Source organism: Canis aureus, chromosome 4, assembly GCF_053574225.1.
Source record: "Canis aureus isolate CA01 chromosome 4, VMU_Caureus_v.1.0, whole genome shotgun sequence".
In the NCBI taxonomy this organism is placed as follows: Eukaryota; Metazoa; Chordata; class Mammalia; order Carnivora; family Canidae; genus Canis; species Canis aureus.
This window is the reverse complement of record NC_135614.1, coordinates 38226636-38247614: the sequence shown is the minus strand read 5'-3', so window position 1 is coordinate 38247614 and position 20979 is coordinate 38226636. Positions and strand designations below refer to the sequence as shown.

The window sequence follows — 20979 nt, the reverse complement described above, 5'->3', positions numbered from 1 at the left end:
ATTATCTGGTTCTATTCTTCTTCTCTAGAAGGTGGAGAAAGCCAAGTGTGTCTGGAAGTTCTAGGTGTTACTTATTCCAAGTTTAGTCACTCAGCTTCCCACAAACCCAGGTTCTTCTGTTCATAAATCTTACAAAGAAAAGTTGTCTTGTGCATACAAAGCCATTTGAACAGAGGGGAGAAAAATTAATATATCCTAAAATTTGCAAGTAGTCTTGAGTTACTGAAAGTTAATGGCAATTGAGCAGTTACTTAGTATTCTAGAGTTCACTAAGCACAGAAACGTTATAGGACATGAATGTCACTGATGCTCACACCCAGCACTATATTCCTTTGTATTTATCACCAGCTCTACAAAATGCACAGAACGTGCCTTCACTTTTAACGTATTAAAGAGGGAGTAGTCTATTATTGTCTTATTGTGAATACAAGACCATTTCCAATTACATTCACAGAAAACCCAGAGGTTTCTGAAAATTTTTATATAAAGTTAAGATCTTTTTCAGCACCATTTAAAAGTTCTATTTAAATATTAACTACAATAGAGGACCTTCAAGAGGAAAAAATATAAGCGAAGCAGCTTTTATTAGAACCGTGAAGTCACGGATTCAGTCTCTGAAGAGCTGATTCTACTTCTTTTAAAATACTATATAGTCATTTCTCAAAAGAGGTACTTGGACACTGAATCCTGATCTCTTAACAGTTAGTCCTTACCTTCTGGCCTCAAAAGAAACCTCACCTCAAGAAATGAACCAGCTGAAAATAAAAGTATGCCCTACCAATCACCAGCCCTCAGTTCCTCCCCCAGTCAGTTTATGTGTAGATTAGAAAGCTCTTTAGATCTTTCCTCTCTTTCCTTAGGGCTCAAACAGTTTATTTAACCAACTGACTAAGCCAACTGTTTGATTCTGAATAACTTCTATTAACTTTTCTGGAAAAGAAGATCTCTAACTAAGGGATTATCTCAGGCAAGATATTCAGAAAATATTATTTCCAAAGGAATCGGACCACTGCAGGATATCAAATCAAGAAGGATTATAGTTCTGCCATGCTATTCTAAATAACTCAAATACTGTTGAACATTCTCTGTCATTAGTAAGCTAATATCATTGAGCAGCCACAATACATTACAAAGCAGTAAAATAATAACCACATGCATACTTGTGCCAAATCTCTATGTGTTTCATATTCTTTATCTAATTTAATCTTCAAAGCAATCCATTAAATAAGTTATTTTTTATCTCCATTTTACATATGAAAAACTGAAATTCAGAAAAGCATTCCTCTTCTATACTCCCTTAATGCCCTAGGGATCTTTCTATCATTTTACTTGTCAGACCACATTATAATTTTCTACGTGTCTGTCTCCTCCCGTACCAAGAACTTTTGAGGGCAGGAACTTTTTTGTTGTTGATCTTCGTGCCTCAAGAGTCTAAAATGAACAACTGGTACACAGTATACAAACTATAATATGTGTCAAATATATGAAGTGAATAAAACAATTAATTTGCCCAAGGTCATAAAATTAAGTGAGGGGGTTGGGATTCTTCTAATTCCAATGCTCAAGGTCCTTGCACTACACTATATCACCTTCCAATAAATAAGAAATTTTAGGACAAATGAGCTTATACATAGATTTCAAGATCAAGAGTCAACACCCATTATGATACAATCTTTGTGTTGTAAAATGTTCAGATTCTACCTTTCTAATAAGTGACTTGTAGCTAGAAAGTGATTATTTAATGACTTAAAAACTTCAGTATCTCTATCATCTTTTAATGGAAACAATTCTAAGACTATTTACAGATATCCACAGATACAAGCAAACAGTAACACTGAAAAGAGGACATTCAATGTGAAAAGGGCCATACAATTCCATCCATGTGATGTGTAGTGGTGCAGACATATACACTATAAATTCTAAATAGGGTTCATGCTCTTTGCCCCAAAGAACCGTCTCCTTTGCAATCATGGATGGGTAAGAAATCAGCCTTGATTAACAAAAGGATTGTAGGGCTTCTTCTATTAGCAATAATCGCACCTCGGATAAACCTCATTGGCTATAGTACTGCCACTACGCAAAGCTTGTGGGGCTTCTTCTGTAGTTAAGATGACTATGTTAATAACACTCTGTTCCCCATCCCCACTTAGAAGGCTTTGGTCCCACCTTGGGAAATCATTTTGACATTATCTAGCAGAATCTGTCCTCAATCACTGTTGCAGAGAGTGTCACCATCTTCCTTACCACCACTGGCATCAGGGACTCTTGGTCTGTCAGTGGTGACAGATCAGGTTCCAGGGAACTATGCAGCATGCATGATTCATGAAACCAGAATTTCTACCCAGTTACCTGCAATGCAGAGACTAGGAAAGGGATCTACCTTCTATTTTAAAAACTGTTTTAAAAAAACCTAGAGTATAAAAATAAGAGAATTAAGACTTTATTTTTAATGCTCTGGGTAAGATGGCATACCAATATTTATTTCCATAGAAAAATGTGTTAAATTCTCAAGCTGCTTTTCAGAACAACTAATTTTAAAGATTCTGAATTCTTTTATAAAATTCTTAGTAAACTGTTTTTTCAGACTCAATATGATAGATATACATTGAAAATCGTAATCAGAAGTATGAACTTGTATCAACCACCTCTATATGTTGTTAGGAAAGGTAATACAGCAAATAAAAATCTGCTTATTTTTTCATGCTACTATCTTAACTTCGCATTTCTGATCATATGTAGAAATTAGGGCTGAAAGTTTGTATAATATAAATATAGTGACTTTCTCCAAAATTGTTCATTTCTGTTACTTATCAGTAATATAACAGAAAATATCCCAGACTTCAGAGATCAATCCATGTTCAAATTCTAGTACTACCATTATTAGCATTTTGAATATGAATGAATGACTCAAACAACCTAAGCCTCTGTTTCCCTAATCTATAACAGAAATAATAAAGCACAGTAAGAATCAAGAAATGGTAACTACTCCTATTTTTAGAAACAGTGCTGAACTGAACTTAACTGTAAGAATCCCTCTCTGACATAAGTGTCCCCAAAACTACAACCTTCTGTCACCTAAATCTTTTCAGCCAAGGTCAATGTTGCATCAGAGAGAGGATTATCAGCAGAAAGAAAACACTAAGAAAAACTATAGAGAATATTTACCTCCTTATCTGCCATTATTATTCTTACTTCATCCAGGATCTCTCTGCTACTTGGAGAGACTTCTCTTTCAAGGTCAAATGTTTCAGAACTTAGCTGTGTCTCTGTAATTTAAAAGGTTAAAAAGTCATTAAGTTTCATTTTGTATTTTCATAGTTTAAAAAAAAACAAAACAAAACACTTGTTTCTCCTAAAGCTTAGTGTTTAATGTTAATACTACAGTGGTAATACAGATCTAAAAAAAAAAAAAATACAGATCTAGTTTGTTTCTTCTTAAAGCTTTAGTGAGGCATAATTTATATACTACAGAATTCACCCAATTTTCAGTACATAGTTTGATGAGTTTGGGCAAATGTATATAATTTATATATGGTATTTTTTTTAAAGATTTATTTCAGAGAGAAAGAAGATAGAGAGAGTGGGATATAGGGGCACACAGAGAGGGAGAGAAATAATCTCAAGCAGACTCCCTAGTGACGAGTGAGCCCAACCCAGGGCTCGATCTCATAACCCAGAGATAAGGATCTGAGTTGAAATCAAAACTCAATGTTTAACCAACTACACCACCTCAGCGCCCCAAAAATGTTTCATCTTGACTGTGGTGATTGTATGGTATAAATGATAGCATGTATAGGGTGTCTGGGTGGCTCAGTCACTTAACCGACTGACTCCTGATTTCAGCTCAGGTCGTGATCCCAGGGTCCTGAGATCAAGCACTGCATCAGCTTAATGCTGGGCGTGGAGCCTGCTTTTAAGATTCTCTCTCTCCATCTCCCTCTGTCCCTACTCCCAATCCCCTCTTCCACTCTTAAAAAAAAAAAAAAAAAAAAAAAGAAGATATAAAACATTTCTAAGCACCCCAAAAAATTCTTACGTACCCCTCTGCAGTTCCCCAATGTCTGGCTCCTTGCAATAACCAATCTATATTATGTTCTCTTTTCTAAAATGTCACATAAATGAAATCATATATATAGTGTGCCATCTTTTATGTCTGACTTCTTTCACTTAGTATAATGTGTTTGAAAAGCAACCATGTTGTTACATGTCAGTAGTTCATTCCTTTTCACTGCTGAGAAGTAGCATTCCACTGTATGGACATACCACAATTTGTTTATCCATTCATCAGTTAATCCATTAGGCTTCTTTTCCGCATAGTTCTGGTTTTAAAGTATATTTATTTTGACAGAAAACAAAAACATGCTAATGTGAGTTCCAAAGTTAAAGGGATGATTAGAGAAGACAAAAAACCAGAATAAATAGAAAATACATCCTAGACAAAGATATACCTTTCTTTAATATATTCTTTAGGCTGCATCTATTCATTCAACATGAACTCAACAAATATTTATGAACAAATTCCAGGCACCATACAGGCTACAAGCAATATGGAGATGTAAGATGGTGTCCCTCATAGTCTAGTTAGGAGTCAGCAAACTATAGCTCATTTATTTTTGTAAATAAAGTTTTATTAGAACATAGTCAAACTTGTTTTTCTCTTTATTCTATGGTTGCTTTGTGCTAAAAGGCAGTGCTGAATAGTTTCAACGGCAGAGTTGAGTGGTTTAGTTCACAAAACCTAATATATCTACATAGTCTTTTATAGAAAAAGTCTGCCAACTTCTGGTCTAAATACCTATCACTTAATATAACAAACGAACAGGGATGTCTGGATGGTGTAGTCAGTTAAGACACCAACTCTTTGTTTCAGCTCAGATTATGACCTCAGGGTCATGGGATCAAGTCCCACAGGCAGTCTGCTGTGATTCTCTCTCCTTCTCCCTCTGCCTCTCCCACTCATGCTCACTTTCTCTCTAAAATAAATAAATCTAAAAAAAAAAAAAAAAAGGACAAAAACTATGTCAAAAAAGGACAACAAATCTGGAAAAGAAACTAGGAATATAAATCCAGTAAGTTCTCTCTTATCTACACTGTACACACCATACATCTGATACTTCTGCGCTTCACAAATACAATGAATGGCCTATGTTGGGCAAATAAAGTACCTATAAGATACTGAGGTATCTTCTCAACATCAAAGAGAGATTAAATACATTTCTACTGTTAATTCTATTTTAATATTTTATAATTTTTTTTGAAAAATGAATACACACATGCACACACACAGATTCTACCACCTTGGTGGAAAAAGGCTAACAGTGCATAAACTTCAGAGTCTTCTTTCTCAGGAATCCGCTCTACTTGCTACATAAGATGCTCCTCAATTCATGAATCATTTAATAAAACCAATTAAAAAAAAAAAAACCTTCTTTGTCAAGTATCCCTGAGAGATACTACCAAAAAAGACATTTATTTGGTCTGTTAGAAAATAAGAGCCACTTGTTGTTTGCACTACTACAATAATAAGTCTTTAAGTTTTCTGTGAATAGTTGAAATAGTTAACTATGAAGAAAAGAGAGCGTTAGCTCCTTAGAAATAAACAATGCGGGCACCTGGGTGGCTCAGTCGGTTAAGTGTGCCTTTGGCTCAGGTCATGATCTTGGTGTCCTGGGATAGAGCTCCACGCTGAGCTCCCTCTGCTCATGCTCTCACACACATAAATAAAATCTTAAAAAAAAAAAAAAACACAAAACAGTGCTAGGAGCACACACCATGTGGGCATAAGGCTATAATCCTCCTTCTTCAACAAAGTAACTCTAAAAAGATGTTATAATTTTGAGTATCAGATCCCTGGAACTTTCAGAAATGTAAGACAAAATAGATGGACTACTACATTCAATCTGCATTTCACCCATTTAGAACACACAGAGAATTCAAATTTTCTGGAAAATTTAGATTTTCTAAATTATATAGTATATATTTACAAAGAGATTCAAGAGTCTGGCTCCATGGAAAAGTAGTTATATTTTTTAGCAAAAGGAATAGTAATGTTACAGAGATCTTTTACAATCTCATTTAGAAGTGGTTTTTGTCAGCAAACAGTTGGGACTTAATAAGCAAGCTAATGACAGCAAGTTATGATCATAAAAGTTACCTAACCTTAGTCCTGAAGGGTCTGCTTTTTCCCCCTCTCATTAACTAGGACTTTCAAAATTATTGTATTTACAGGTTCCTCCTTGCAAGATCCCTGGGCAACATCACAGGCCATCATCCCAAACAGACTGAGTGACTTCCTAACAAGATGGCATAAGTCACAATCCAAGATGGGGACAAAATTTTCTTTTCACAAAGATAGCACAGCATTCTTGAGTGCTCCTGCTAAAATCAGAGCACTTGGTAGTGGAGTCTCTTAGTATCATTAGGCAGTAATCCAAATACATTTTATACAAATTAAGAAATCACTTTCAATAAAAAGCAACATAATTAAACTTAAAAATAAGTAAAGAAAGGCCTTTATGATGCTGCCAAATGTTTATAAATGTTTATAGGTCTTTCCTAGAATGTGTACACTAAGTTTATTAAGTCTCCATAGAAAAAAGTTGAAAGAAATCAAAATAAGAAAACTATGTGTCTTTCTCACCCTGACAGGTTATATGAGACTTAAGGAAAAATTAGGCATGACTTATGGTAGCATGAGTTCAACACTTACTGCCTAAAGAGTTTAAACATTGACAGGAGCCCCCCAATTTCATATGAATGAGGTTACTGATACATATAATGGACCCCACTTTTAAGGAAAGCAAAAAAGAAAACATAAGCTAAAACTAATTCCTTAAAAAGTAGTGGCTTAAATCACAAAATAGGGACGTCTGGGTGGCTCAGTGGTTGAGCATCTTCTTTGGCTCAGGGCATGATCCTGGAGTTCAAGGATCGAGTCCCACATCGGGCTCCCTGCATGGAACCTCTTCTGCCTATGTCTCTGTCTCTCTCCCTCTGTGTCTCTTATGAATAAATAAATAAAATCTTTTTAAAAAAATCACAAAATAATTCTTCATTTTACATAATGATTCAACTCAAGACTTAGACAATGTATCTTAGTTCATTTAAAATTATTTTGTGCGGGGCACCTGGGTGGCTCAGTCTATTAAGCATGCCTTCAGCTCAGGTCATGATCTCAGGGTCCTGGGACCTACTCCAGCATTGAGCATTGCTCAGTGAACAGCCTTTCCCCTTCTCTGCCCCTCCTCCCCACTGCTAGTGCACTCTCTCTCAAATAAATAAACTCTTTAAAAAAATAAAATTATTTTGTGTGGGGCATTTGGGTGGCTCAGTTGGTTAAGAGTCTGATTTTGGCTCAGGTCATGATCTCAGGGTTGTGAGATTGAGCCCCGCATCAGGCTCTCCACTCAGTGTGGAATTTGCTTCTCCCTCTCCCTCTGCTCCTCCCCTTCATGCTCTCTCTCAAATAAATATATATATAAAATCTTTTTAAAAAAGAAAATTATTTTGTTATCAAGGTGGAGGGGATGGGCAAAATGGGTGAAGAGGAGTGGAAAATACAGGCTTCCAGTTATGGAATGAGTAAATCACAAGGATAAAAGGTAGAGCAAAGGAAATACAGTCTAGAGTACTGTAAAAGACTTGTAGAATGATAAATGGTAGCTATGCTTGTGGTGAACATAGCATAACATATGTCAAATCACTGTGCTGTATGCCTGAAACTAAGGTAACATTGAGTATCAGCAATAGTTCTATTAAAAATAGGAGCACCAGCAACTCAGAGAAGTACCAGGGTGGCTCAGCAGGTTAAGCATCAACTCCTGATCTCAGCCTGGGTTGTGGGATTGAACTCTAAAAGTCAAGTACCATGTCAAGCACCAGGGCAAGCCCCACATCCCTGCATTGGGCTCCACATTCAGTGGGGGAATCTGCTTGAGATTCTTTCCCTCTGCTCCTTTCCCCCTCCAATAAATAAATCCATAAATAAATAATACATAAAATATCATTAGCAAAAAAATTTTTTTAATAAAAAAGTTTGGTGTAATTAAAACAAATTATTTTGTATGTCAAAATCTATTCATGTGCAGCTCTAAATGAACATCTCCGATACCCATACTAAGGTATACATGTCTTTTCATCTCTACAATTAACAAAAAGCAAAGTATAATACTTAATCAGGTTAAATGTCTTACCTGAGATTAAAAATAAGTCAACAACAGAACTGTGTACAAAATTCAATTTCTGGACTCCCTCTGCTATAAAGAGTGAATGGCAATGTAAAACTAGTAAAAGGCTCTCAGAAAAATCTGCTTAATGACAGGAAGATTTGAAGACAGGCTAATCTGGAGAACCCATAAGCCAAAATAGAGTCCTCTTCCCTCTGAATGTACAGTTACGTGCTATTCCTGATGCTTTGCTACCATCTCTAATGAGGCTGGTAATAAGCAAACAAGGAGACAAAGAGTATATTAATTTCAAACTAAAATATCTCTGAGAAAAGATTGAGAATCAGAGCCAATGTCCATTTAAAAACTGTGTATATATATGTATGTGTACATGTATATATGTGGAGGAGATACACACACATACATCAATCATATATAAACCTCCTGAGAATAGGTTGGAAAAACCAGAAAAATTAATAAGGCAAATAGCTAGGGATCAGAAACTCAGTAAGATCAGTGGGGTGCTTACCAGGACACACAGTGATTTCCTCTGCAGAACTCTCTGGCATAAGGACTGAGCTTCTCTTACTGGTCAAAGCAGCAATGCTGAAAAAGAACCAAACCCCAAGTGAATCCCAGTAAAATAAATCAGAACACAGGCCAAAAGCAATGGTGAGTCATTTACAAGGCCATAGGTAATGCAATACCTGCTGTCCAATACCACAAAAACACAACAGGGAAGCAAGGAATCGGTAGTGAAAAACTCCAGGCCAGAAATCGGGAAAATAAATACGCTTACAGTTTTGGTTCCAGTAAAATCACTAAACCAAAAGGACCTCCTTTTGGAGTCTTTACAAAGAAAAGTTGAAGAGTAAGGACTATCTGTGAATACCCTAGAAGATAAAAACTCCACTCCCATATAAGAATGTCAACAGGAGGGTGCCAAATGGATCAGTAAGTTAGGCCTCTGCCTCTTGGTTTCTGCTCAAGTCATTCTCATGGGTTGTGGGACGGAGCCCCCACATTGGGTTCCCTGCTCAGCGAGGAGTCTCTGCTTGAAGATTCTTTCCCTCTGCCCCTCTCCCCGCCCAACTGCTCACATATGCTTACTTTCCCTCTCTCAAATAAATAAATCTTTAGGGGGAAAAAAAAAGTCAAGAATGTTTTATAGCCTCCATCTCAGCCTTCTGAAGGTTAGAGATTTGTAAACTCAGAAGATATGGAGATTCTCTTGACAGTGCACTGGGTTTTCTCTTACCTTGCAGTTAAATTTCCTCTTTATCTCAAGATGTGGCTTTCCAAACAACAAAAAGATAAAATTCCAAACTGCCCTAGAGCAAAACTTGCCCATACAAGTTAAATATCTCTTCTGAGAGTAACATAATTATGAATCGCTTCCATCAGCCAATCTTCTAGTTTACCCTGCCTGTTCATGGAGTACAATCTCTTCCTGACACAGGAACACATGGCTGAGAGATCTGAGCATCTAAGCTACCCACCCTCATGCTTCAGAGAGCTTTATGACTAGAGTTTGATCAAATATGCAAGAGGATGCTTAAAAACATAAAACCTCACATCAACCAAGAACCACAGAGAAGAGAGACTAACCATTACCGATTCATGATAAATAACTAAATCCTAATAGGAAACCACAAGTGATTTCTCTAAATAAAACATCTCATAACATTTGTTGTAAATCCAAGCCAGACACAGTTTACAATGCATGTAACATTAGGGCTCTATTCAAAGGGTCCATCACAAAACAATTTGCTGACATTTATAAAATGGGCTAATCAATTTGAAGTCAAACCACATTGCCTGCAATTCCAACTCTCTCCTGGTGACAAAGCATATAATCATTTATTAAAACTTACATCTGCTCTGCACAAGGCTCACCACAACAAAGCAGAGGGGTCTGGAGGAAGCAAAAGGCCTACTCCAGTTAAAACCACTTCCAAAATCATTTAACAGCAGGAGAATCAAACCAAAACCATATTCTTCAATACAGGAAGAAACATCTAGTACTATTAACTTAACCAAGCCTAAGAAGCACCACCAAACTACTGCAAGTGGTAATTGGACCTCAACTTCCGTAGAAGAGGTGGAGGTCACTCAACACAAAATTAAGCTCTTAAGTAATCTCCAAAGGTCAACTACCAGATAAAAGGGAAAATTAACTAAAAACCTGATCCAGCTGACAGTGCAGTTTGTAATCAATCAACCACAACATATTATTAAGTGAGAAGACTTAAGAAGGTAACCTCATCAATCAATGAGCAAGAATAATTGAAGAGGTAATGCAAATACAATTTAAGGAAAAAATGAGATACAATCAGATTAAAAGTGGCATAGGACAAGGAGTGAGGGTGACCCATGTTCTTTGTGACCTTTTTGGATAGTATGAATAATAAAAAACACAAGTCTTAAGAGTAGATTTAAAAGGTATATACAGGGATCCCTGGGTGGCGCAGCGGTTTGGCGCCTGCCTTTGGCCCAGGGTGCGATCCTGGAGACCTGGGATCGAATCCCACGTCAGGCTCCCGGTGCATGGAGCCTGCTTCTCCCTCTGCCTGTGTCTCTGCCTCTCTCTCTCTCTGTGTGTGACTATCGTAGATTAAAAAAATAAATAAATAAAGATTTAGAAAAAGAAAAAGGTATATATAATTTGGACATGAAGATAAAATATGCATAAGCAGAGGGAATAAAGAAAGGGGACAGGAAAACTAGAAGAACTGTAAAGAAATTAGTCTAGAGCCTTCAGATTGGCCTAGAAAGCTAGGTTAAGGGGCAGCCCGGGTGGCTCAGCAGTTTAGCGCCGCCTTCAGCCCAGCACACGATCCTGGAGGCCCGGGATTGAGTCCCACGTCAGGCTCCCTGCATGGAGCCTGCTTCTCCCTCTGCCTGTGTGTCTGCCTCTCTATCTCTCATGAATAAATAAATAAAATCTTAAAAAAAAAAAAAATAGCTAGGTTAAGAGTAGCAAGATAGGGGATCCCTGGGTAACTCAGCGGTTTGGCACCTGCCTTTGGCCTAGGGCACAATCCTGGAGTCCCGGGATCGAGTACCGCGTGGGGCTCCCTGCATGGAGCCTGTATCGCTCTCTGCCTGTGTCTCTGCCTCTCTCTCTCTCTCTCATGAATAAATAAATAAAATCTTTTAAAAAAGAAAAAAGAGTAGCAAGATATAAACTTTCAGGAATGGTACAAACGTGGGGCACCTGGGTGGCTCAGTTGGTTTAAGCGTCTGCCTTCAGCTCAGGTCATGATCTATGGGTCCTGGAATCGAGCCCCACCACAGGCTCCCTGCTCAGCAAGAAGCCTGCTTCTCCCTCTGCCTTTGTCCCTCACCCACCACTTGTGTGCTCTGTCAAATAAATAAATGAAATCTTGGGTAGCTCAAGTGGCTCAGTGGTTTAGCGCCGCCTTCAGCCCAGGGCGTAATCCTGGAGACCCTGGATCGAGTCCCACATTGGGCTCCCTGCATGGAGCCTGCTTCTCCCTCTGCCTGTGTCTCTGCCTCTCTCTCTCTCCTTCTCTGTGTCTCTCATGAATAAATAAAATCATAAATAAATAAATAAATAAAATCTTTTCTTAAAAAAAAAAAAAGGAATGGTATAAATGGGATATGTGCCAAGATGGTTAATCTATACCACTCTAATATTCCAGGCTTCTATGAGATACATATTTGAGAACTGGAAGATAATGGTTTTTCTTAGTCTGTGCTTATATAGGAGCGAAAAGATCCCTAACAAGCTATCCCTGTACAGTGTCACTCATGTGGTTCATCTCTCTTACTCTGGCACCATTAGAGAATTCTGACATAACAACTTATGATCTTACCTTTGTGAAGCAGGTACAGAGTTTCCTTCTTCAGAAGTTTCTTCAACAAACAGCCCTTGGGAAGACTGCAAGGAAATATAACATCCTAAATATACAGGCACAGATGAACTGGTTTCTCCTCTTTAAAAAAAAAAATTAATTGCTCAACATCATCACTCAGTAATTTGCAATAAGAATAAAACATTTTAAGTAAGTTTCAGTAAAAAAGACCATCTTCTGTGGAGTCAGGAGACTGAGATTTATATCACAGGTAGATCATCCATTAACTCTGTAATCTAGGGTGTCACATCTCAAATCTGTTTCCTCATCTTAAAAGTTATTAATGACTGCCTCACAGACTATTATTGTGAGAATTTTTAAAGACAATATATGTGATATACTCTATTAAATGCAAGACACATAAATATTAATTAGTGAGTCAAATGAATTATGATTTCAAAAATGCAATAAAGTTTTGTTGTGGAAGGAAGAAATATAAAGAAAAGCTCAATTTTCAATGGAAATATTTGATTGGGAAATACACTGCAGTCTGTGAAAGAAGTCTCTCTTAGCACAACCAAGCCATAATACAGAACATCCCAAAGGGAAGGTTATAAAGATTCCTTTTGCTACAAATCTACCACTATGGTTTTAGTATCTGGCTATGAGATATCTTTTAAGAAATATAAAATTTTTAAAAGATTATTTTCCATGATTCATAGTAGTTGGTGCAAATGGCAACTCATTAAATGTAGGTGCACAGAAGAGAACAGAAGAGCAGTTACTGTTGCCTTAGAGAAACTTCTGAAGGAGTGCCTGAGCTATGAGGCTTCTTCCAATAAATATAAAGCTACTGGCTGAAGTTTTCAGGGTCTCCTAATGGGATAAAAATAACCTAAACAAGTACCTCTTTACCACTTAGGCAAATGATAAAATATACTATAAAAAACAAATAGCTGAGATGCACCTTCAATGGGAAGAGAAAGCTGTACAATGATCAGGAATGTAGTCATTATAAAAAATGAGGGATGAACAAAACTGTCAGAAGGACTAAAATACAACAGCAATAAATACATCACCTATTTGAACTCAGTGGTGACAAAACAATTTCATTCCTGAAACATTAAAAAAAAAAGTAGATACTGACACCTAGTGTCCATTTAATAGATTTTTACCATTTTAGAATGACTATACTTGACTAAACTTTGGCTTCAGAAGCAGTCAAGGCAATAGTGAATTATAAGATCCCTTCATCTCTACCTTAGGCTAAAGCATATCTTTACCTTTCTTAGTGTTATTTTCTTAAATTACTGTATACCTATTAAGTGCCAAGCCTATTATGCAAATCACTTTACAATGCATTATTTCCTCTAATCCTCACAAAAGCTTCTTGAGGCAGTAACTATTAAGTTTTTTTGGAAATGAGGAAAGTGAAACTTTGACAGGTTAAACAATTTGCCCAAAATTAAAGAGCTGATCAAAAGTGGAGCTGGAAAAAAAAAAAAAAAAAAAAAAAAAAGTGGAGCTGGGATCTGACTCCAAAATCCATGATCTAATCACTACCGTTATGTTTAATCAAATATTCTTCTTACAACCATTTCAACATAGAATCTCAATAATGTCTTCATCTCAATAAATCATTTTTAATTTCTAAACTTACACCTCAATGACAGCAATCTGAACATAGGGGTAAAGTGAGGTTCTTCCAGAATATGAAAATAACGTAGCCAAAACAAGGAAACAAATTTTGATTAGAATACCCAAATCTAATCAAGGTGAACAAGGAAGCATGATACGAATATAACTTTAACTAAGGAAGCTATGGCCTAATCAAGACACCTCATTCTGCCTAAAGAAATAACATGTTAATGAAAAGGTTATGATAGTCTGTACAGAATCTAAAAAAGAAAAATCCATAGATTCAGAATCAAGCAGTCCTGGGAAGTAAAAAATAAACAGACACATCATCTGGTCACCAGAGAAATATCCTCTATTATCAGGTACTAGTAGCTTATTGGTCTTTCCATAAACTAGTTAAATCATCCCTTAATACTATCATTTTCTGGTTACTATTTTCAGGCCTTTAAGTACCTTCATCCTAGAAAGAGGTACAGTAGTAGATGGTGGACCTGAATGTTCTGGTCCCCAAAAATGTCTCTCTTCCATTACAAATTAACCAACTGTTATTTGGTGTATATATCAGCTTGAAGTTTGACTAGTCAAAGACCGTTCTCACCACCCGCCCCTCCTCCAACACACTCTGACCATTCTGTAAAACAAATTCCAGTATCTGGACTGAAAAATTGAGGATCAGACCCTGAAAAGTAATGACTACATCAATATACTTCTACTCACTTCCCTGCTATACGGCCATCAAGATGACCTCTCCATCTTCATTAACAACCTCTCTGTTGTTTCCAAGATGCAAGAAACTAGTTATCTGATTTTAAAGCTTTTATAACCTTCGTATATACTAAAAATGATTTGCCCCAAAGTAAATGTTTTTCTAAGTCCCTAGCTCTGGGAACCTTTTGCTATCTCTATCATCCAAGGAGTCTCACATAAGGGCAGCTCCAGCAGTCATAATCAATAGAAAATGTTTAATAAACACATAAATTCTTTCTACCCACAGTTCCTGAAAGCAAAAGACCAAGATAAGTGGTGAAATTACAACTGCAGACTTTCGATATTTGCCTATAAAATTAGTAAGTTTGTTTTGTTTTTTAAAGATATTATTCTGTGTTGGCAAGACTGCAACAAATTAGGCATTCTCACACATTGCTAAAGAAGGAGTACACATCTGAGCAACCTTTTCAAAATGCAATTTGGCAATAAATAGCAAGTCTTTTTTTTTTTTATGTTCAAAGCTCTTTAACCCAGAATTTTTCTTGTTCCCTATCTCTAAGAACACTAATTTTATTATTTTTTTTAAGATTTCATTTTTAAGTAATCTCTATACCCAACATGGGGCCTGAACTCACAACCCTGAGGATCAAGAGTTGCACATTCCACCAACTGAGTCAGTCAGGTGCCCCTAAGGACATCAATTTTAAATAAAACAAAGTTTTATTTAAAAAAGATGTGTGGGATCCCTGGGTGGCACAGTGGTTTAGCGCCTGCCTTTGGCCCAGGGCGCGATCCTGGAGACCCAGAATCGAATCACACGTCAGGCTCCCGGTGCATGGAGCCTGCTTCTCCCTCTGCCTATGTCTCTGCCTCTCTCTCTCTCTCTCTGTGACTATCATAAATAAATTAAAAAAAAAAAATTTAAAAAAAAAAACTGTTTTAAAAAAAAGGTTTTTATCACAATCAAAATATCTAACAATAGGAAAAGGGTTAAAATATTATGATAGGGCGGGGGGTGGGAGTGAATGGGTGACGGGGACTGGGGGTTATTCTGTATGTTAGTAAATTGAACACCAATAAAAAATAAATTAAAAAAAATATTATGATAAATTCATAAGAATATTGTGTAGTCATTAAAATTGAAATCTATAAATAATTTTAACATCATAAGAAAATGTTTACATAATATTAACTTAAAAATACAAAGATATAATATAGAAAGATGAAAGAATATATCACTATATAATAGGATTGTGAATGCTTCCAACTTTAAACTTTTTAACATTTTTCAATAGTTCTAACTGATTTCTAAAATTAATGTTAATGACAATGACTCTACTGGATACTTACTAGGTTGTCTGCCTGGTCTCCTTTGTACAATTTGACACAGACCCCACTTTAGGACACAAGTCAATTGAGCTGGTGAAGGCTACTAATCTCAAGGTTAAGTCCTTTCCCAGAAATTTGAAATTGGAATTGAGAGAGAATAAATCTCTTATAACCTATATTTAAGTCTGGGAGCTATAGGATCAGTTATCTTCCACCTACCATTGTGAAAGAGAAGCAAAGGAAGCCAATATGCAAGGGAGAAATATGAAGCAAATACAATATAGCAATGAGATATAGAAAAATTAGATGATATTCTAGACCCTGTACTTGGTTACCCTTCTATTTAGAATTATTACCCTGTTTCCCTATGATAAAGTCCCCTTTTTATTTGAACTAGCTTGATTTGATTGGTTGTGGCCAAACAGTACCAATCAGTAATACCAAATATAGTGTAGCCAGCCATTAGTTTCTGAACACTTGCAGACTATTCCAAAGGCACTGCTTTGGAACTTGACACAAGTCTATGCTCTACAACTCTGGCCCCCGGGATGTTTAAACTAACAATGTGACAATAAATCAGTCAGCAAATATAAGAAATATCTGTTCATTCTTTAGAGTTAATTTATTCTCTTAAGGGGAAGTATCTATGAGTTACAAAGAACAAACAAATAAAACATGTTATCAAAAGCACAACCTAACTTTCCTCTGGAAAAGAGGCAAGTCACCAGAAGATTTGTTAAGAAAAATGCTTTTTCTTCCTATATAAGCAATTTTTCCAGAATGTAGATGAATAAAGCTGTTGAGGAACGATTCCCATAGGTATCCTCAATGAATGGCCTTCTGATCCCTTAGAGAGAATTACCCTTTATTGAGTAATCTCCTAAGTATCATACTAGACATTTTACACAGTTCACTTTAAGCATTAAAACTATTCTAAGACATGAATTGCAATTCCCATTTTACAGATGTAAAAACTGAGATTCAATGGTTTGCTTTTGGTTTTTTAAATGGTTTTTTAAATGGTTTGCTCAAAGACATACACAAAAGTCAAAATTCAAACTCCAAATCCATGCTCTCTATGCTATAATATTTCTCATAGCTACCATTTCTTGCACTCTTATCGTAAGAGAAAAAAATAGAATAACAGCAAAACAAACACAAAAACTCAGAGCCCAGTACAAAGAACAGCAAGTCATAAAATAGAATACTCTTTAAACTTACAGTTTACACAGTTTGTAATTATAGAATAGCTTTTATAATACCCAGAGAAAATAAATTATAAGCTTTGATATATAATACCATCTAGATATGTCAGGGAAAAAAAAACTAAAAAGGCAACCTAAATGTTCCCCAAACAGAACTGTTTTTGGTAAGTTACAGAAAACCACTACAAGCAAAATACAGAAATATACTATCATGCGGGGGGAAAAAATAAACTGGAAATCTATCTACTCTTCATATAAAAAGGGCCGCTTCCCCTAATATATAAAGGGTACCTACAAACCACTAAGAAAAAGATTGTCAAAAAAGTAAAATGCAGGGTGCCTGGGTTAGGCTCAGGGGTTAACTGTCTGCTGTCAGCTCAGGTTATGATCCTGGAGTCATGGGATCAAGCCCTGTATCAGGCTCCCTGCTCAGCGGGGAGTTTGCTTCTCCCTCTCCCTCTGCCTCTTCCCCTACTTGTGCACTCTCTCCCTCCCTTTCCCTTGGTCAAATAAATACATAAAACCTTTTAAAAACGTATTTAAAAAAAAAAGAAAGAAAGAAAAATGCCCATATGACCTAAACAGAGAGAGAAGGAAATATAATGGGTTTCAACTGCACACACAATAAGAGAAGTGCAAATTAAGACTGTATTGAGAGTGTTTTTCATTCCTCAGATTTGGCAAAGATCAGAAAGTCCTGATAGTACTGATTTGGTATAGGTATGGGGAAGCTAGTACTTATACACTGTTGTGAGTGTAAATTTATACAACCTCTATGGAAGGCAATTTAGCAATAGCTAACAAAATTATAAATGCATATATCCTTTGAGCCACCAATCACATCTACAAGAAATTGTACAAATATCTCCCATGTGGATAAAACATCTTCATACAAGAGTAATGAGTACTTTGATTATTATAAATACTATTACTATAATTACTGTTTATTTATTACTATTTATAGTAATAGTATTTATAATATAAATAGTAATACTATTTATAATAGTAAAATATCAGAAACCTAAAAGTCCACCAATAGGGGCACTGGATAAAATAAACTCATCCGTACATGGTGTATTACATATCCAAAAAAGGAAGGAATTCTTTATGTATGTATGTTATGAAATGAACTCAGAAATATTTCAGTGAAAAAAAGCAATGTACAGAGTAACGTGTAGACTATGCTACCATTTGTGTAAAAAAAAAAAAAGGTGAAGAAAAGAGGATGTATACACATTTGCTTGTACCACATAAAATACTTCAGAAGGATACATTAGAAACCAATAATACAAGCTGACTTCAAGGAAGGTCCTGGTTGGCTTAGGAAGGGGATAGGAGACAGATTTTTCATTGACATCTTTCTGAATTCTTGGTCATATGAATATTACTACCTGCCTACTCAAAAACTTTGTAGAAATAATAAAATTTTTAAAACGCAAAAAAATAAATTATGGTACATCCATGTGAGAGAATAATGTTTTCAAGTATACTTAATAAATAGGAAAAGATCTAAAAAGATCTAACAAACTATTAAGTGGGAAAAAGAAACAGCTTATACAGAAGAGTCTTCATTTTGTTGAAAAATTTAAAAGAAAAAATATTTTCAAATGCATAGAAATAATGATGATTGCCTCTTGGTGCTGAGATTATGGATAATTTTTCTTCTTTACACTCTTCTGTACTTTCCTAATTTTCCATAGCGAGCACATGTTACTTTAAAAATCAGAAAGAAGACCACAAAAAGAACAAATAGCTATAATAATCCTTGTTTAAACTGTGAATAAATCATCCTTAATCACAGCATCACTGACCCTTACCTGACCATGACTGGTTGTTGGTTCTTCCTCCAACAAAAGTTTCTCTTTCAAGCTTTTAATTGGGCTTTCTTGGAAATCCTTGGTTTTTGAGTGCCAGACAGATGCCCTAGACTCCTGCCTCTCCTCTTTGTCTTCATCTCCCATATCTTCTGAGATGACTTCATTTTTTTCACTAGCCTGATCTCCTTGGCCACATTCATTCTGGATCAGAGAAGGAGGTCTAGGTAACACTGGTTCCCCAAACCCTTTTTTTTTAAAGAGCTGCCTCTGAGCCATTTTTAGGCTCTTTTGATAAACCTCCAACTGGCAGAGAATGACCTTGGTATATTGGTTAGGGTCTACTCCAGCAGGGCAGAATGGAATACCCCAGAAGTAGTGCACAGTGCCCCCAACATCCTGGAGACCTCTGGTATCTCCTGGGGTAGGCAGACAGTGCCTAGACATGTCCCCCCTACCCTGGGCAGCTCTGTGAAAAGCACAACCCCTCCCAGTACTTTCCTGTGGCTTCTCACACTGTGTGTGCTTAGCCAAGTGGCCAGTACATCTGTCAAAACATTTAACATTCTCATTCTCAAACACTGGCTGGCTTGACTGATCCCAGCTTCCTGAGCTGCCAAAGACCGGCTCCTCTTCAGTGTTTTCAGTGTGGTCCCAAGGCTCCTCTCTTTCCTCAGCCTCGTTTCCCTGACTGATATGTGAGCCTTTAAACAGTGATGGAGGTACCAGCTGCCATATGCCTGTAGGTATTTGAGAAAAAGTAGGGCTAAGGACAAACTGTTCTTTATTAAGAGGGCTTGGTAAGTTATCACTTACCAAGAATTACATAATGTGGGTAAAAGGCTCTTCTTTGTGTTTAACCAAATGTTGACTTTTCCTTGGAGATATAAGCATGCTGGATATTAGTTAGATCTCAACTACTTTCAGATTTAACCTCTTTAAAACCATCAAAGGGATGTGGGGCATTTCTGTATATCTACTCTCATCATGAGGTCCCTGTGATATAGTTATACTTGATGAGTGGAAGGAGTCAGAACAGGGAGACATGCCTTCAGTGGTCCCAGAGTCTGTTGTTTTCTCTTGGTGGGACTGTGAAGATGGTCCAGTGGCCAGAGGTCGAGATCTGGTAGCAGAAGCATCAGAAGGTCGGCAACTCTGAAACAAGTGATCCCACACCAGACCAGGTTTATTATTAAGATAGCTATACATGAAGGGTCACAGGAAGGACAAAACAGGGAGGCCACTGTCCCCTACGAGATTCTCCTTTCCAAAACGTAGATGCTCAATTCAATGAGTTCCACAATGTGTACCAAATGCCTACTATGTGCAAAATGCTATACTAGATCACTATACTAAATCCTTTTCTAATACAGAGACATGAATGACATAAAGGATGGCTCAGGACCTGACACTGGAAAATATCCTTTACATTTAAAATAATTTCAACTACACATATTTTCAAATCACAATTTAACATTATCTGAAAAAATTTTAAACTGCTCATTCTTTTTTCCAAAACCCACCTCTAGTTGCTCATTGCCTTTGCTCCCCACCAGAACAGGGGAGATAAGCACCTTATCTTGCTCCCTTTTGGTTGCTCTCGGGACTTGATAACTCTTTTCAGAAGTTGCCAATTACTATAGCTCTCTTAAACCATGTACTGAAAATCTGTGAGGTGGAAGAAAACTCTTTCGTATGAAATTAACAAAACACTTCAAATTGGGTTCACCAGCAATTTGACAAGCACTTTAAAAATTATTATGGGAAATATCTGTTAGTTGAAAACCCTACGAATTACTACAGCTAGTTCCTAATGCAATTGTAATATTGCAGAAGTAAAAAAATATATATATAGCTAATCAATCCTCACAAACTTTTTCAACATAGCATATTTACATTCAGGCTTTCTGCAATGGCCTTCCTCAAGAGTTCCTCTTCTTCCTCCTCCTGGCTGTTCATCTCCCTAGCTTCCTGCTCACTCATTTTGAGAGCCAGAGCAAACTGTTCCTCTTCTGTCATTTCTGTAAGAGGATAAGAAAAAGAGAGGAGAGGAACACCACAACCACTGAATAAGTGTAGAAGCAAGAAACAAATTATTAAACTTTTCAAGTGAAAACACTACAGACCATTTAGTACAATTTTATAATCTTATAAATGAGGAAAGACCCAAAAGGTAAGGTGTTGGCCAAGATAAGTAACCGTTCTTTCAGTAAGTATCCTGGGTTAACTAGATTATAAACTCCCATAAAGGCATAGTTTTTGCCTGTTTTGTTCACTGCTGTATATCCAGTGTATAAAAGAG

At 36.6% G+C, this 20979-nt stretch overlaps 1 protein-coding gene, 1 long non-coding RNA gene and 1 other non-coding gene across 9 annotated transcripts in view; 1 reads left to right on the top strand and 2 right to left on the bottom strand.

The window, feature by feature from the left end:
• LOC144312562 (uncharacterized) overlaps positions 1–7102 on the top strand; it is a 50934-nt gene extending 43832 nt beyond the window's left edge. Inside the window, exon 3 of one of the 2 annotated variants that reach the window (XR_013378064.1) lies at positions 6229–7102. This is a non-coding gene — a long non-coding RNA (uncharacterized LOC144312562). The remainder of the gene's footprint in view (positions 1–6228) is intronic. The other variant, XR_013378063.1, reaches the window with a different exon arrangement.
• The window catches only part of UIMC1 (ubiquitin interaction motif containing 1), a 129166-nt gene that overhangs the window by 37547 nt on the left and 70640 nt on the right, over positions 1–20979 (bottom strand). For 5 of the 6 annotated variants that reach the window (XM_077895437.1, XM_077895440.1, XM_077895438.1 and 2 more), the window contains 6 exons: positions 20574–20698; positions 19727–19832; positions 18681–19417; positions 12005–12069; positions 8695–8771; positions 3166–3266 (listed from right to left, as the gene is read on the bottom strand). In XM_077895437.1, the coding sequence (XP_077751563.1) occupies positions 3166–3266; positions 8695–8771; positions 12005–12069; positions 18681–19417; positions 19727–19832; positions 20574–20698 (1211 nt within the window). Of the gene's footprint in view, positions 1–3165; positions 3267–8694; positions 8772–12004; positions 12070–18680; positions 19424–19726; positions 19833–20573; positions 20699–20979 lie in introns of all 6 variants that reach the window. The other variant, XM_077895436.1, reaches the window with a different exon arrangement.
• On the bottom strand, positions 1942–2085 carry LOC144313127 (U4 spliceosomal RNA). Its single transcript, XR_013378849.1, has one exon. It is a non-coding gene; the product is annotated as a U4 spliceosomal RNA (small nuclear RNA).